This window comes from Triturus cristatus, chromosome 10, assembly GCF_964204655.1.
Source record: "Triturus cristatus chromosome 10, aTriCri1.1, whole genome shotgun sequence".
In the NCBI taxonomy this organism is placed as follows: domain Eukaryota; kingdom Metazoa; phylum Chordata; class Amphibia; order Caudata; family Salamandridae; genus Triturus; species Triturus cristatus.
Genome location: NC_140593.1, coordinates 1,072,696,588 through 1,072,715,140, shown reverse-complemented (window position 1 = coordinate 1,072,715,140; position 18,553 = coordinate 1,072,696,588). Strand labels below are relative to the sequence as shown.

Below are 18,553 nucleotides of genomic sequence, written 5' to 3'. Positions count from 1 at the left end.
AGCCATCCGACTCAAACATGTCCTCCACACCCTCAAACACCCCATTGAGTGAGACTTTATGCCAAACAGAAGCACACGGCACTGCCACCGACGTCTACGCGTCTCTCTAGCTCATTTTCACCTGCTTCCACTCTGCCTATCACTGCTCCTTATCAACTTTGAGAAAGTCTTTGACACGGTGGACTGGGCTTACTTGGAACACGTGTTGGTAAGAGACACCTTTGGCCCCCACTTCCGCGTATCTGTGCACGTACTCTTCTCCAATACCACAGTGCAGGTTCAGATCAACGGTGTGCTCTCTGACACCTTCCCTATTAGATGAGGGACCCGGCAAGGCTGTCCCCTGTCTCCCCTCCTTTTTGCTTTGGTGAGAGAGCCACTCGCGTGCCTCATCTGATGTGACACTCAGGTACGGGGATGCAATGGGATGGGGTACACGAGGACCAAATCGCATTTTATGTGGACAATGTCCTCCTCTTCCTGGCACTCCAACCTGAACACACTAGGTCTCTCTTAACCTCAGACACTTGGCGCAAAAAGCTAAAAAGGACCAACACAATAGCAGTCCCTTCCATTAAATGTGATGGGTAGGATTGTCCTATGCAAATGATGGTGTTGCCGTGGTTCATTTATGTTTTCAGAACTTCTCCATACTCTTGCCTCATCAGTGGTTTTGCGATATAGATAGGTTGTCACTGTCATTCCTCTGGCATAATTCTAGGCCCTCCCTCACTGCCAACATTCTCCATACGATGGAAGTCTTTTACCTGTACTAACTTGCCTCCCACCTTTTGGTGATCAATGAATGGCTTAGTGAGGGTTGGTCTGATCCTGCCTACAAGCTGGAATTGGCGTCCCTGGGATTTCCTAGAACTATGGCTATGCTATACAGATCCACGGTCTCCTCCACTATCCCTGTGGTGACCCTGGCTGTTTTCTTGACCTTGAGGCTGCGCTTCGACACACTAAGAGGAATAACAAACTCACACTCCAAACCCCCTTGTGACATGGCACATGGTTAATGAAGAGAATGCACTGACAGGTTTTGGGAAATGGGACCTCATTGATATAACACAACTAGGCGGCATTTGGTCCAGGACCCACTTAAGCTATTTTCAGGAACTTCAAGACACATATGCACTCACATCTTCACAATTCTACAAATATTTACAACTACGCCACGCACTACAAGTCCACATATCCCATGGCACCTCTCTCTCTGAATTCAGCCCTCTGGAGGCCAGACTGCTCATGGGAAAGAAAGCTGGACAAGGGAGGCATTTCACAGATTTACAGCACTCTTATCATTCAATACCTTTGGTAAGCTGGATCACCTTAGGGCACGCTGTGAAAGTTGGTTGCATCCCCTTGAAGATGACTACTGGTGGGACACGATGATGGCGTCTTGCATCATAATGATTTCCTCCCAGCTACGCCTGATCCAATTCTATTATCTCTATTGTCCCTACTTCACCCAAGCCAAATTACACTGGGCAGGTCTTCGCCCTGCTTCCACCTGTCCTCGCTGTTCCAGCTCCCTCACTGTTTTCTACCACTTGGTATAGTTATGACCAGTGATCCAAGGATACTGGACGGCCGTGGCCAGGGAACTCGGAGATGTGTTGGACCGGGAGGTGCAACTCTCCTTATTGATCTTGGTGCTTGGTGTCATGGAGGGTTCTGGTGGTTCGAGAGCAGACCGGGTGTTCTTAAGTACAGCCACCATGGTAGCTATAGGTGACATAGCAGCCTGATGGAAATACCCTGTTCCCCCCACAGTGCCTCAGTGGCCGCGGGAAGTGGACTGGTGTGCACAACAGGAGAGGCCTGGGGATGACCTTCAAAACAAACACTATGGGGGAAATGGCTGTGTCGTGTCGCCATTGCGTGTCAGAGCCGCGAGTAAATGCGGAGCGCCCCTTGCTGATGAAACATAGCGCGAGTGACGGACAGCGCATCTACACGGCCTGTAATTGGGAGGTGCACCTGAGGACCTTATTTCAAGAAACGAACCTTGCCCACACAGAGAGACAGCGCGTGAAGACAGGGGTAAGCCAAATAAGAATGCCCCTGTGAAGAATTGAAGCATGCATGTATGAGTCCCTTTCGGCGGCCATTTTGAAGTCAGGCACACTGTATTGGCCACGCCTAATCCTAACATGGCAGCCATTTTGAAGTCAGGCAACACGTTCAAAGAGACCCCAAGGCCTGCCAAAGATATACTGAGCCTCACAGACGCCTCTAAAGTCCACTGGAGCTACATTATACCTCACCATGTCGGACCCTGACTCTTCGCAGTATGCCGGTCCTGGCCCCGCACACAATGCCCCGCCGCCTGGACCAATGATCATTTGAGTATCATACTTACGCCCTCACGAACCACTACTGTTGATGTCAGGAAACAGCATGGGTCCTGCGTGGAAGAATTGGCTTGAGGCTTTTGAAGACTTTATGATGGGGTCACAAGTCCGTGACTCCAACCAACAACTCATCGCCCTACGCAATCTTATAGGTAAAGACATCGGACAATTTATCAAAGATCTACTACCGGCAAATGCTGCGTCATATGAAAGCGTGAAAGAAGCTCTGAATAAGAAGTTCCTTCACAAGCAGAACCTAGACTATGAGCACTACACGTTCAACCTCGCGTCCCAGGAGCGAGACGAACCCATGGGTGATTTCATCTCAAGCGTCTAGCCCGCCATTGTGAATTCGTCAATTTCAACACAGAAGACGCCCTTCGCCTGCGCATCATTGATGGATGCCAATCTGAGTCATTACGCCGCCGACTACTGAAGAAGCATTACACACTCGATGAGATAGAAGAACTCACTCGCATCAACGATCAAGCCGAAGAGCACGCAAAGAAAATGGAGGCTAGCAAGACCGAAAAGAAGGAGCACACCCTCCGTGTGCACTCTCACATGGAACCGAGGCGTCACCCAGACCAACACACATCGGGAAGATTTGAAAGACCGCATCGCATGAAGTCACCCCGCCGAGGGACACAGAACAGTCAGTCGCGCAGACAACCGCCACAATGCTACCGGTGTGGCCAAGACTACCCTCACACGGGTCAGTGTCCAGCCATTGGTCAACAATGCCACCGATGTGGAAAAGACTACCACGTCGAAGCTGCTTGTCAAGCCCGTCATACGGAAACGAGACAGACCAAACAGTGCACAGGGTCACATTACCATGTAAGGGCTGTACAAAGTCAAAGAGACCACTCAACAAGCTCATCCAGATCCCGTACACAGTCACACCGCTCATATCGCCCTCAGCGGTCAACATCCAGAGAGTCGTCCTCCCTTACTCCCATATCACAAGACAGTGATGAATATGTATGTATGGTGGCAGACCCAGATAGACTGGAGAAGTACCCGCGACTAGACATCCGAATGGGAAGCCACTCCACCAAGTTCGTTTTAGATATGGGCGCATCACTCAACTACATCTGCGCCACCGAATATCAGAGCATGAAGCCGAAATTAGAGCCGGCTGCAGTGAGGGTCTACATTTGGATGTCCAGAGAACCATTGCCATGCTTAGGACAATTTCGCACAACGCTGACCTACAAAGACAGGAAAATCCAAGCACAAATCCACGTAATTGAAGGCCCTGAAGCAGCAGACTGCCTTCTCAGCCTACCAACGGCGGAACGGCTGAAGCTAGTGGAGATCTTATACAAAGTAAACGACTCGCCAGACATTGTCAACAAGTTCCCAAAGCTGTTCAATGGTCTAGGGAAGCTCGCCCATTTCAAAGTCAATCTGCACATCAACGAGCAAGTGACGCCAGTGGCACAGCACCACAGGAAAGTACCCTTTCACCTACAACAGGCGGTAGACGATGAACTCCAAGACCTATTGAAAGCAGACATAATTGAAAGATCAACTGGACCCACGGGTGTCTCCGGTAGTGGTCGTACCCAAGAGAGGCCAAGACAACAAAGTATGCCTGTGCGTGGACATGCGAGCTCCAATTACAGCCATCGAACGGGAGCAACAGCCTGGACCTCACATCAGTGATATGATCGCACGCCTGAACTGAGCGACAGTCTGTTCGACACTAGATCTCAACAAGGGCTATCATCAGCTTGAGTTGCACGAACGATCATGTTACATCACTACATTCACAACACACCAAGGATATAAACACCTCAACTTTGGGATCTCCTCTGCTGCTGAGATCTTCCAGGAGGCTGTCAGACGAGTGATACAAGACATTCCGAATGCCTTTAACTACAGCGACGACATCTTGGTGTTCAGGGAGACCCAGAAAGATCACGACAAAGTGCTCGATCGGGTGTGCCGCGCCTTACTCAACGCCAACCTCACACTCAATCAGGTCAAATGTGAATTTCCCTTAAGTTCTGCAGGCCACATCTTCTCAAAGGAGGGCATGAGACCTGACCCCGACAAGATATCAGCACTCTCGGACACTTCACAGCCGCACGACGTCAGTGATGTTCGCTCGTTCCTGGGGATGGCCAGCTACTGCGCCAGTTACATCAAAGATTACGCCACAATCAGCTACCTCCTCCGAGAACTAACTCGACAAGGGCAAAGCTTTCAGTGGTCAGCTGCGTGTGACCGAGCATTCAACACAATCAAGGCAGCAGTGAGTTCAGCCATCAACCTTGCGCGTTTCAACCCCAAACGGAAAACCAAAATCACAGTAGACGCCAGCCCCGTTGGGCTAGGAGCGATTCTGGTGCAATATGATGACGGAGCTGACCAACGCCACATCGTCGCTTACGCCATCCGCAGCCTTACTGACACAGAAAAAGCATATTCCCAACCGGAAAAAGAAAGCCTGGCAGTTGTATGGGCGTGTGAGCATTTTCACCTCTTCGTGTATTGCAAGCACTTCACACTCATCACCAACCACCAGGCGTTGATCACTATCTTTGGGATCCCCAGAGCGAACATGCCTCCGCACATTGAAAGATGGGGCATCTGCCTACAGGACTATACGTACCCCATTATCCAGCGCCTAGACACCTTCGGGTAGTAGTGCGCTTAATAAATTGTCATAACATAACATAACATCCACAAACCGGGGAAGGCAGAGAATCCGACAGATTACATTTCACGGCATCCTCAAGCTCTGATGCGGGTGCGTCACTCTGTGGCTGAAGAATATCTCCACTTCGTCATCGACCGAGCTTGCCCACCGGCTGTTCCACTTGAGGCTATCATCGATGCATCAGCAAATGATGTCACAATTCAGAACATCATTCATCGTGTTCGCACTGACTCATGGCGACATCTGGAAGAATGGAATACCAGCGACACCATCAATATGCAAGAACTCGCGGCATTCAAACACGTCAAAGATAAACTCTCCATCAGTGACAATGGCCTACTATTAAGAGGCCGGAGAATTGTCATCCCCAACCAGCTGCGACAGGGAACTGTAAATCTGGCACACGAAGGACACCGAGGGGTGGTAGCCATGAAGAAAGCGCTGCTAGAGCGCGTCTGGTTCCCTTCCCTTGACCAGATGATGGAGACCACACTCCGAGACTGCCCACACTGTCACCTAGTAGGGCGAGAAGAATCACATGCCCCCCTGTAGATGTCGGATCTAACCGACAGTGTCTGGCAACACGTAGCTTTAGACTTCTTTGGCTCGCTGAAGTTGGGGAAGTACATCATCGTCATCATGGACGAATATTCTCTCTTCCCCATCGCTCATCAGATCTCATCCACCAAAGCGACCGCTGTCATACCTGCAATTGATGAAGCATTTGCCACATGGGGCATCCCCACAGTAGTGAAGACTGACAATGGTCCACCATTTAATGGACAAGAATTCGCGAGACACCTCAACTTCAAGCATCGGAAAATCACTCCCTTGTGGCCCCAAGCAAACGGGATGGTGGAGCAATTCATGGCCACCACCAAAAAGACAATGTAGCAAGCTGAACTAACTCACCGTGATATTCAGCCAGCACTAAACGTAGTACTACGAGCATACAGGACCACACCACACAGCACCAGAAACCAATGTCCAGCTACCCTGATGCTCGCACACGAATACCAACTGCAGACGCCTTCACACAGTCCATAATCATGACTTCAGACCACGAGACCCTGGTACACCTGGATTGGACTAAGAAGGCGAGGATGAAGGAATATGCAGACCACCGCAGACACGCCAAGACGTCAGACATCAGAGAAGGAGACTGGGTGCTGGTAAGACAAGAAAGGAAATCCAAAGCAGACAGCCGTTACCACGATCATCCACTACAAGTAACGAGAAGAAAAGGAACCATGATTACAGCTGAGGCTGAAGGCAAAAGAATGACCAGGAATGTGTCACACTTCAAAAGGTGCAACCCGACAGCCTACACGTGGGCTCGAAGACCTGACTGGGACACAGACGTCTCAAATCAAGAAGAGAGCAGCCACGAAGAACCTATTCGAATATCGGAGACCTGTGAAGGAAGAAGAGAACGTCCTCCCAGTCAATTACAATCCAGCTGACCAAGGAGGGACATTTGAAGGCCCATTCGACTCATTGAAGAACTCTGAGAAAGACATTGAACTTTCAAAATACAAAAGGGGTGAAGAGATGTCGTGTCGCCATTGCCTGTCCCGATTTTGTCCCAGGGTCAGACATGTCCGGAAGGGGAAGGGGAGGAGCCGCGGGATGGAAGCAGCAGTTCGCGCCCGGCCATAGGGGAATAAAGAGGTGTTCCTCAGCACTGCCGGTTTTCGTGTGTTTCTGGGGCACGGGATATGAAAGGCTGGGCCAACTGGACTGAGCATGGAAATGCACTGTATTTCATGCCTTTACGAACTTGTCTCCTACGTGGCTGTTCGTTTTACAATATTGTCTTACTTTGTGCATCTTCCTTATTGTATACCTGATGTGTAACCTCTTGTGCCATCTGAGTGGTGTATTTTCACAGCGTTAAAACTCAATAAAATTGGTTATCAAAAAAACAATTGCTTCAAAAGAAGACCTATGCCCATGTAACTTAAATGTTAAACACTTTCAATGGTTCAGCTACTGCTTGTTTGTCTTTTCTTTTTGGAACAGAGGAGAGGATCCTGTGACCCCTCTTTTTGAAAAGTGAGTGCCAAGACCGTGATATAGCTTTAAAATTAATCTTTGGACCAACTGTTGCTGAAGTAACATTCGCCATTGGCTATTTGTTCAGGTGTCCCGTAAGAAATTCTACCTGATGAATGTTAATCTTGTCCAAGGGTGATTGCTTCTTCTTTGTCCGTGATTGTTATACATGAATTGTTTGTAACATTTTTATATCAGATAATTGCCGTTATTAGTTTACATTTTTTTAATAAATTTTATTTTTTGAATTTACAGATTACAAATGCAAAAAGAAACATTTGGCATCAAATCGGCATCTGTAGGCATATTGTTGACATGATCAATGACTTATAAGGCAAAAGGTGGCATCCGGGAGGGAAATGTACAGTGGGGAAAGGAGAAAATCAATTACAATCATATCACAGTGAGGGAAGAATCCGGGTACACTACTAAAGTCTACTGCCTACATTACTAAGGTCAACTCTCTTGCCCCCCATCGTGATTTGACCCCCCAGGAATATCCAACCCACTCCCCTCCTCGCTTTCGGAAGCCTCTTGCGAAGAGGATCCCCCCTCTGCCAACCCAGAGTGACACATGTCACGCCAGAGTATTAGATCTTCTTCCAACTTCTCATCTCTTCTGGTAAGTTTCATGTGGACCTCCTCATCTAGGGACCATTCACGGACATCTTTGAGCCAGATGGGCACCTCTGGGGCCCTTTGCCCCATCCAATTTATAGCTACCCTGCGCCTGGCGAGCACCAGCATTAATTGTAAAAGCTTATATGGGAACTTCTTTTTCTTAGGCTTCCGAACCAGCGCCAACAGACAATACAAGGGTTCAGGCGTTATCCGAAGGCCAGTGGCTACTACAATCTTTCCCACCACCTCTTTCCAGAACTGCCCAACCATTGGACAATCCCACGCCAAGTGTAAGAAACCCACCTTCTCCGTGGCACATATAGGGCAGCTATCTCCCCAATCACTAGAGATATGCTTTAGGGACACTGGGGTTAAAAAAGTTTGGTTTAGGAAGTTGAAATGCGTTAACTGAAACCTGGCGTTGCATGAGACTGAGCGTGTGAGGGAACCTATGCGTGCCCATTGTGTATCATTTAGTTGGATTGCAAGGTCCGTAATTAGTAGATTTAATTCAAGGGAACTCAGGGTATGGTCACTATTGACAGACATAAATTAAACTGTTAGAAATACAATTAGTTACTTTATTCCTCACTATTAATGCACTTTAATGCGCTGACCCTGAATATTGGTCATTGTTGATGTACTTTTTGTCTTGGGACAGAATTTTTTTGAGAATATAATTTTGTGAATTTTAACAACGTAAGCCCTAATGCTTGTGGTATTGGGTATATGCGATACCTGAACTAGGTAGTGGTAAATTGTTCCAAATACGATGTCTTGGTTTTTGTAACATATTTCTACAGTATTTTCCATTTTAGAAATAAACAAATGTATATATTACTGTGGTTAAAAATGTATTTGACATATTTAGGGATCAGAACACAGGCAAGGTATTAGTGGCCTGTCTGTGTTCAGAGTCCAAATATTTGCAGTAGATCCAGCAAAATTGGGGAACCAAACAAAAAGATGCCCTTTCTTACAAATAGCAAAAGATAACAAAATACAATTAGGTGCTATCTGTTGTCAGGAACGGACATTCCTTGAGGCCCAAATCATTGTGTCTTCCATGTTACAAGCTGTCGTGATTACAGCGCTTGCCGGTACTCCCGTTACTCCCGCTAACACGCACACAGAATGATCGGGAGACTCACTTCCGGGTGGAGGTGGAGTCCCGGTCTAGTCTTGCAACACCGACGAAAGGTCAGGAAACCACTTCCGGGGGAAACGCTTAAACAGCGCGTTTCCCGCCGGCTTCATTGCTTCGAATTCTTGGAGGTAACTCGAGTCGCGAGGATTGTCCCGGAGCCAAGCAGCGTTGAACGCAAGTGGACTCGCCGTGATGTGGAGACGTTGGGAGGCTTTCACACCTACACTGGAACTAAGTAAAGGTATCCTACCCGATCCGGGAATCTTGCAAACGCCGGAGCGTTGCGAGGTTTGTTCTTGTTTCCAACGCGCTGGAGCGCATTTACGTTGTTTTATGTGCACCGCGCTGGGGCGCTTGTATTGCTTTTGATTTCTCTGCGCAGGAGCGCTTTATGGTTATTTTGTCCCCAAACCGCGCAGGAGCGCTGAGGGGTTACTTTGGGGGTTATTATTCTTCTTGACTATTGCACAGTTCCGTTGCACAGACGCTGATGTGGGTCAGAATACCCCAGTGTCGTAGCAGCGTTCAGCGGGACGTGTGCCTTCCAGGGGTGCCTCTGGTGTATTAGAGCACTCGTGGGTACGATACGCGCAGGAGCGCTTTTCTTTGATTACGGAGGAGCTTACAGGACAGCACCTGATTTAGGAAGCTTCAACCGGGCTGCCAGTATTTTGAGACCCCTGGTCTGCTGAGCACTGGTGAGTCTTCCGAACGGGGGACAATAGCATTTCTGTGTGTGGATTACGGGGTGTATAGAAGAAGGAGTTGGGGTCCCTTACTAAGCTGGGTCTTGTTCTTATTTTCCAGTCGTCTTCGAGAAACCCTACGCTCCAATCCCCTACCTTCTTTTCTGGCTCCCTTCCCTGCGTCCAGCTCATCCCTGCTGGGTTCTACCTTCCACGAGGGTCAGGTGGGTACAGGGACGGGCGCTCTTGTCGTCTCTGCGGAATCACTCCACAAGCAGAGGTAAGCCTTGTGGGGTACTTGACAGAATTCGAAGCCCACGTTATACATTCTGCCTAGACGACATGGGCGACCCGGAGGTTACGTTACAAGACATAGCCCTCATGCTGACTGCCATGCAGGCAGAAAACCTTAGTTTACGCCAAGACGTTACCGCCCTACAGGGCCAGATGGCAGTTGGGGTCACCAGTCCTTGGGGTACTACCCCTAGCCCCAGGGTCATGCAGGAAGGTCTCTTACGACAGCCTACATTCACATATGGGGGGTCCTCCACTGCCACCAACCCGAACACCGCCGTTCAGGTCATCGCCCCTCATCCCGTACAGCTGGCACCACCTGAACGCTTCTACGGGGACAGCACCAAGTATGGCATCTTCATCCATCAGTGTCACTTGCATTTCATGGCCAGAAACACGGCCTTTCCCGACGACACATCAAAAGTAGCCTACATTCTGTCCTACATGGGCGGAGACGCAGCTCAGTGGTCCATCGCATTGGTGGAACATGACGATCCCATGCCACATCACATTCCGACGTTCAAGGAAGCCATGCGACGTATGTTCGCTCGTCACACCTTTGTGCAAGCAGCGGACAATGAGTTGCTTAATCTAAAACAAGGCAACCAGGACCTGCTTCACTATATCACCATGTTCAGCAGACTTGTGATCGAGTCCCAGTGGCCTGAGGATAAGAAGGTATCGGTGTTCTACCGGGGATTAAGGGATGACCTGAAGGATCTCATCTCCCAGTTACCCAACCCCCCGGAAGAAATAGGTCCTTTCATCAATCTAGTGGTGAAAATGAATTTCCGGCTCCAGGAAAGAAGAACCGAGAAGGGAAAAGGCGGTGACAACCGTTTCCTGTCCTTTGGAGAAAAAGGAATGGACAAGGCCAGAGAGGAAACCGCTCCCCAGGGCGAGGCCACGGAACCCATGCAAATCGGGGGCGTAAGAGGGCCCTTGACGAATCAAGAAAGAGAACGGAGAAGAAAGCAGAACCAATGTATGTACTGTGGAAAAAGCGGACATTTCGTGAGGGAATGCCCGGTGAAGCCATCCAAACCTCGGGGCAGAAGGCCTTTTGCCTTGCCCGTCACCAAGGTGGACAAGACGGGAAACGAGGAAACCCAGTAGACAACGGGATCCGTCCTCTGGGTTCTTCGTATGACGCCTTAGCGATCCCTGCTGTTTTCGACGGCAGTCACCATGTGGTGGTGGACGTTTCGTTACAGAATCAGGTGGGCAGAACCTGGCAGGTAACTGCTATGGTGGACTCCGGTGCAACAGGCTGTTTTATTGATACCGGATTCTCGAGTGCCTTGGGCATAAACAGAGTGTCCAAAGCCCAACCCGAAAACGTCAAGGCTGTTGATGGAACAGACTTAACCTCCGGACCTATCAGGCATAGAACCGAGCACATGACTATGTCCTTTGCTAATCACCACGCCGAGTCCATCAGCTTTGACGTCATAGACGCACCTCAATTCAAGGTGATATTGGGATTGCCATTGTTGGTGAAGCACAACCCCCGCATTGATTGGGTATCCAGAGTGATACATTTGGACTCGGAACACTGTTGTGGAATCTGTTATGCGACGGACAATCTCCTGGAAGATCGTTCCATACAAGCACGATCGCTGCCAGTACATGGCATGGGGATGGTTTCCCAAGCAGCGATACCAGAGGAATATCAGGACCTAGCTGACGTGTTCGACAAAAAGGGGGCCAACACGCTGACACCACATCGGACGTTCGACTGCCGAATAGATCTGATTCCGGGCTCCACGTTGCCATGCAGCAGAATCTATTCCCTTACGGAGAAGGAGAACCTACACCTTCGGTCCTATCTGGACGAGTATCTGGGCAACGGGTTCATCCGCCATTCCAGGTCTCCGGTTTCCTCTCCTCTTTTCTTCGTGTCGAAGAAGGAGGGTGATTTGAGGACCTGTATTGACTTTCGTGCGATGAACGCCATCACCATAAAGAATCGTTACCCACTACCGTTAATCACCAATCTCCTGGAAAGGGTGAAAGACGCCTCCATATACACTAAGCTGGACCTGCGGGGTGCTTACCATCTAGTCAGAGTCCGAAAGGGTGACGAATGGAAAACTGCCTTCCGGACGAAGTTTGGTCTATTTGAGTACCAGGTCATGCCTTTCGGACTCTGTAACGCCCCCGCAGCGTTCCAGTACTTTATTGACGAGGTGTTGAGGGACTTCATAGACATCTTTTGTGTGGTCTACATAGACGATATCCTGATTTTTTCACAGTCCACAGCGGAACACGTACAACATGTCCGTTCCGTCCTTCAACAGCTGGGAAGACATTGTTTATACGTGAAACTGGAAAAGAGCGTTTTTCACGTCACCTCTGTTGAGTTCCTGGGGCACGTCATCACTCCAGCAGGCATCCACATGGATAACAAAAAAGTGGAAGCAATCCTCTCTTGGCCTCCTCCGGAGTCCGTCAAAGGGGTTCAACGGTTCCTCGGTTTCTCCAACTACTACCGTAGATTCATTGCAGGCTTCTCCGAGATGGTAGCTCCTATCACACGCTTGTTGCGCAAAGGAGTGCGTTTCGGTTGGGATCAGGAAGCGGACAACGCATTCCGAGAACTAAAAAGGCTTTTTACCGTAGCCCCGGTGCTGGTGCACCCTGACACCGAGTAACCCTTCATGGTGGAAGCAGACGCCTCTAAAGACGCCTTAGGGGGCGTACTCTCCCAACGAAACACCAGCACAGGACAATTACATCCGGTAGCCTTTTACTCCAAGAAACTCCAACCCGCGGAACGCAACTATACGGTGTCCGACAGGGAGCTCCTGGCTATCAAGACCGCGTTCGAGGAATGGCGCCACTTCTTAAAAGACGCAAAACACACTGTAACCATCTACACCGACCACAGAAACCTCCAGTTTCTACGGTCAGCACGTGCTCTCACCGCCCGGCAGCTGCGGTGGACTCTATTCTTCAATGAATATGACTTCGTGATCACGTTTCGACCCGGAAAAGAAAACGCCAAAGCCGATGCCCTCTCACGGCTAGGAGAGGCCGACGAAGAAGCCGAACCCACCGAGCCCGCTCCCATAATCCCAGAGAAACGCTTCCAGGGCGTGGTAACATCCTCAGAGTTCCTTGCTCAGGTGGAAAAGGACACGAAGCATTCCGATCTAGAGGCTCTGGCGAGTGAACGCAAAGGGGTGACTTGCGTGGACGGATTATTATACCGAGGAGAAAGGTTGTACCTACCTGGGTTACCCAGCCAGCAGAAGGCAGTCACTCTGTGCCACGATCATGTCTTATCCGGCCATCCTGGTTTTCATAAGAGGCTTGAGCTCGTGCGAAGACAGTTTTGGTGGCCTACTATGGTAACCGACACAAGGAACCATGTAACAAGCTGTACCGTTTGTCTTTTGAGTAAGAACAGATCGGAGCCTCCTGTTGGTCTTCTGCGTTCCATCCCTGTGCCCCCATATCCTTGGCACACCATCTCCATGGATTTCGTGGTGGAACTACCAATCACCAAGACGGGGCATACCACGGTTCTCACCGTTGTTGATCATCTCTCGAAGATGGCGCATTTCGTGCCCTTGGTGAAATTGCCCACAGCAGCGGAACTAGCCTTAATTTTCGTACAAGGTGGTGCGTCTCCATGGCATTCCTTCAGTGGTTATAACGGACCGGGGATCGCAATTCGTGTCCCGTTTCTGGAAAGAGGTGTGCAGGATCCTGGAGATGGAAGTGCGCTTGTCCTCGGCATACCACCCCCAGACCGACGGTCAGGCCGAAAGGACGAACCACACCATGGAGCAGTTCCTCCGTTGTTTGCTGCTTACGGTCGAAAAGGAATGGTCCGAAGTACTCTGGATGGCGGAATACGCCTACAACAATGGCAGGCATTCGGCCATCGGCATGTCTCCCTTCTTTTGTCTCCAAGGCCGTCACCCTCGCTCCTCTGCTTGGGAAGTTCCCCGGGCCAGCCTGTTGCCAACGGTACGGGCCTATCACGATTCCCTGCGCAGACTATGGCAGCAAGCACGGTTTGAGTTGGCCAAGGCGAAGGACACCTATAAGACACACGCAGACGCTCATCGACAGCAAGAGCCCGTGTACTGCGTGGGAGACCAGGTGTGGCTATCCATTCGGCACCTCAACGTACATGGTGCCAAGAAACTGTTGCCCCTTTTCGTGGGTCCCTTTGCCATTGAGAAGGTGGTTAACCCTGTGGCTATGAGGCTCTCTCTCCCCCCGCATATGCGGATCCACCCTGTTTTCCATGTCTCCCTTCTGCAGCCGGTCCGTTCTGGTAGCTCTGTTCCCTCTCCTCCTTCTCCGGTGGTGGTGGAGGACCATGTTGAGTACGAGGTCAGGGCCATCCTGGGGTCCCGTCGTACCAAGGGTAAGCTGTTCTACCTGGTGGACTGGAAGGGTTATGGTCCGGACGAACTGTCTTGGGAGCCCTTGTCCCATGTTCGTCATGCTCCCATTCTCGTCCGTGCTTTTCATCTGAGTCACCCTTTAAGCCCTCGCCCTGCTTCTCCCTTTTGGGTTTCTGGGGGTGCCGGGGGGGGACCTGTTTTGGGGGGGGGTACTGTCGTGATTACGGCGCTTGCCGGTACTCCCGTTACTCCCGCTAACACACACACAGAATGATCGGGAGACTCACTTCCGGGTGGAGGTGGAGTCCCGGTCTAGTCTTGCAACACTGACGAAAGGTCAGGAAACCACTTCCAGGGGAAACGCTTAAACAGCGCGCTTCCCGCCGGATTCATTGCTTCGAATTCTTGGAGGTAACTCGAGTCGCGAGGATTGTCCCGGAGCCAAGCAGCGTTGAACGCAAGTGGACTCGCCGTGCTGTGGAGACGTTGGGAGGCTTTCACACCTACGCTGGAACTAAGTAATGGTATCCTACCCGATCCGGGAATCTTGCAAACGCCGGAGCGTTGCAAGGTTTGTTCTTGTTTCCACCGCGCTGGAGCGCATTTGCTTTGTTTATTTTCACCGCGCTGGAGCGCATTTACGTTGTTTTATGTGCACCGCGCTGGGGCGCTTGTATTGCTTTTGATTTCTCTGCGCAGGAGCGCTTTATGGTTATTTTGTCCCCAAACCGCGCAGGAGCGCTGAGGGGTTACTTTGGGGGTTATTATTCTTCTTGACTATTGCACAGTTCCGTTGCACAGACGCTGATGTGGGTCAGAATACCCCAGTGTCGTATCAGCGTTCAGCGGGACGTGTGCCTTCCAGGGGTGCCTCTGGTGTATTAGAGCACTCGTGGGTACGATACGCGCAGGAGCGCTTTTCTTTGATTACGGAGGAGCTTACAGGACAGCACCTGATTTAGGAAGCTTCAACCGGGCTGCCAGTATTTTGAGACCCGTGGTCTGCTGAGCACTGGTGAGTCTTCCGAACGGGGGACAAGAGCATTTCTGTGTGTGGATTACGGGGTGTATAGAAGAAGGAGTTGGGGTCCCTTACTAAGCTGGGTCTTGTTCTTATTTTCCAGTCGTCTTCGAGAAACCCTACGCTCCAACCCCCTACCTTCTTTTCTGGCTCCCTTCCCTGCGTCCATCTCATCCCTGCTGGGTTCTACCTTCCACGAGGGTCAGGTGGGTACAGGGACGGGCGCTCTTGTCGTCTCTGCGGAATCACTCCACAAGCAGAGGTAAGCCTTGTGGGGTACTTGACACAAGCAAGGTCCAAACTGATGAGGTGAAGGAGAATCACTTTGGGGAGGGGGCATGATAGCATTCATTTTCAAGACCACATATTATGAAGTACACACACTTGGGTCCAATGAACCCCAGCACTCCAGTCCATTGGCCTCATATACAAAACCATGCATATTAAATTCAGCCTTCATATATATACCATCCATGATAAAGGCCAATGATGAATAACTGAACTAAGGGAAGTCCTGTCTGCACAAAAGTGCGCAAGTAAAAAGACCTTTGCCCATGACTTTAATCAAGATTTGACTGGCGTCAGTTGTCCCACCGACATAGAGCTTTGTTGTGATGCGGTCGGTCAGACTGCATCGGTCGGAGGGACCAACCGACGCTTCAGGCGGGCTCTAAGAACTTGTCGTACCGTCGGTCGAATCCTAGTCCCTACAATATGGGCGGTTCCTGCTCAGGCACCGCTGTAGGGATTACGATGTGGTATTTCCACCATAGAAAGGCTTTTGGAAAGGGACTTTTGGAGCACCTAACAGGGCTCCTGGGCCTCCGCTATGAGATCCAGGGGACAATTGTGGTGCCCCCTTAAACATCCTTGCCCCATGTGCCAGACATCATGTGGTGCCTGGCACATGGTGCAGGGATGTTCATAAAAATGCCTTTTGCCATTGGAGCTTGTGCTGTGGCCCTTTCCTGGGTCACAGCACAAATCTCAATTGCAAAAGGCATGTTTCCAACCGCCATCATAATTTGGCGGTTGGGACTGCCGACTTCCTGTCGGCCAGTCCTGTTACCGCAGCAATGGCGTTCGGACGCTTGTCCACCCTCAATCATAATCAGCTCCCAAAATTATGCAATGAGGGGGCAGTAGAGACTCTCTTTTTCAAACAGTGGTACCCTTTGGGTTTGCCCCTGGAGTCAGAGCTCAGCTTTAATGAGCGGGCTTGCATGAATGTCATGCTTTTGGAGGAAAAGCATAGGGCTATCCTGAAACATACCTGGGCAGAGTAGCACTATTTCACCAAGCTATGCAGAAGACTTTTGTGCAAGAATTATTGTAGCTATCATTATTGTTTTGTTGTATGTACTTACAAAGTGTACAAAATAAAAATAAAAGAAAGGTGCTCGCACATGTTCAAAGAGTGCCATTACTAAATGTTCCAATTTTTCTAACCATTGCCTTTGTTGAGGCCTTAGTTTAAGTATGCCTGTATGTATCTGCACATAAATATTTTATCTGTGCACAATTAATGCCCTATTAGAAATCCTTTTAGTGTGCAAACATATATGCCTGTGTTCTGTTTTGCAGCAGAGGTGAAGCAGAGCTCTGAGTTGTACAATCGCCAAGAGATGGACAAGTTGCGGGAGCAGCTGGTCAGTGCATTTAAGGAAGAAATGCAGATGCGACGTAGCTTGTTGGAGCTAGAAAACATAATCATAGAACTGCGCATTGATACTTCCAGGCATCTGATAACAATTGCGGAGTGAGTTCTATCATCATTTCTTTTATTACTCACTAGCGAAGCTGCAGTGTTTTTGTAATTCTGTGGCTACTCTCAAGGCACATGCCTGACAGCTGATTATGTGCTTCTGAATGTATCTATATTGCATTGGTATGTTTCTTAAAATTTCTACAGCTAGTAGTTTTTGTTTAAGATGAAACCAATAATCGTTTGGAGAGTCCCATCTTTTTTAGGTGTATCCTTTATTAAAAAGCATGTCAGATGTTTTTGAAATAAATATCCAAAACGTGGGTTTGAATAAGCGTGGAAATCCACTTTTAGATTATCAAAAATCATCATCGGTACGAGCTTCCGTTTGGTTCGACATGTTCTTTACTCTGTGAGGAGGACCCAGCCCCCGAAGCGGGTATCATAAACCAAGGATAGTATTTCTTCTATTGTGTATTCATATAAATTACAAGACTCTGTTCTTCCCACCATTGTCACTGGTGCTCACTCCCTAAAGCACTGAGAAATCGAGATGCAGAGAAGGCTTTTAAGGCAGCATTCAAACGCACTTTTTAAGGGAATGCTAAGTCTTACTTCTGCTCTACTGGCTTTTTAGTGCTGGGACGCTTCTTGGAAAGCAGATGGGGGCTTTACAAATGACATTCATTCATTAATTGTCCAGTTATGAAAAAAGAACCGCACAGGCGGCCAGTAATGTTTTATGAGAGCGGCATAAGAACAAGACTACGGCTCATTGTAATACAAATGACTGGTGAATAATCTTGGCAAGGGCCATCATTCTACCCTTACATAAAAAGGGCCTAAGAAGTGATCCATGCCGGAATAAACAAAAACCTCACCCTCAAGCTACAGAACATCCAAAACGCCGCCCCAAGACTGGTCTTCAACCTGCCAAGAAACTGCCACATCTCCCAGCACCTGCACACACTCCACTGGCTGCCCATCGAAGCTAGATTCACCTTCAAGATGCTAAACCACGCTCACAAGGCCCTCACGACACCGGAGCAGCATACATGAACAGCCGACTCAAATTCCACGCACCCGAAAGGACCCTACGATCAGCCCAGCTCTCCTACGCCGTGGTCCCCCACACCAGAAAAACCAGATCGGGAGGACACTCCTTCTCCTTCCGCGCGGTCAGAGCCTGGAACGACCTTCCGCTCCACCTCAGACAGATAACATCGCTCCCCATCTTCGCAAGAATTCTCAAAACCTGGCTCTTCGACAGACCCCCTCCTTGATGGACTGGAACCTGCTACCCCCCCCCCCCCCCACCCCCCAGCGCCTTGAGACCCTTACGGGTGAGTAGTCGCGCTTAACAAACTCCTGATTGATTGATTGATTGATTGATTGATTGATTGATTGATTGATTGATTGATCGATGATCCAGAAAACTTTCATTTGAGAGTCCTGGATACAGAAGGAAAACTATTTGCTAAATACTTATTGTCTCTCCTCATGGACTGGACAACTGCAAATAACCTTCTGCCGGTGTTTCAACCAGGCTTCAGACCTGGATGTGCAACAACCAACGACTAGTGGCATTAACTCTTCTTACCAGGAAAGCGTTACGGCTAGGGAAATCTT

General features: G+C 49.5%; 1 protein-coding gene across 1 annotated transcript in view; it reads left to right on the top strand.

The window, feature by feature from the left end:
* The window catches only part of LOC146796583 (kinesin-like protein KIF19), a 1,608,680-nt gene that overhangs the window by 975,447 nt on the left and 614,680 nt on the right, over positions 1–18,553 (top strand). The window contains exon 12 of the mRNA XM_085629222.1: positions 16,804–16,978. Within this exon, the coding sequence (XP_085485348.1) occupies positions 16,804–16,978 (175 nt within the window). The remainder of the gene's footprint in view (positions 1–16,803; positions 16,979–18,553) is intronic.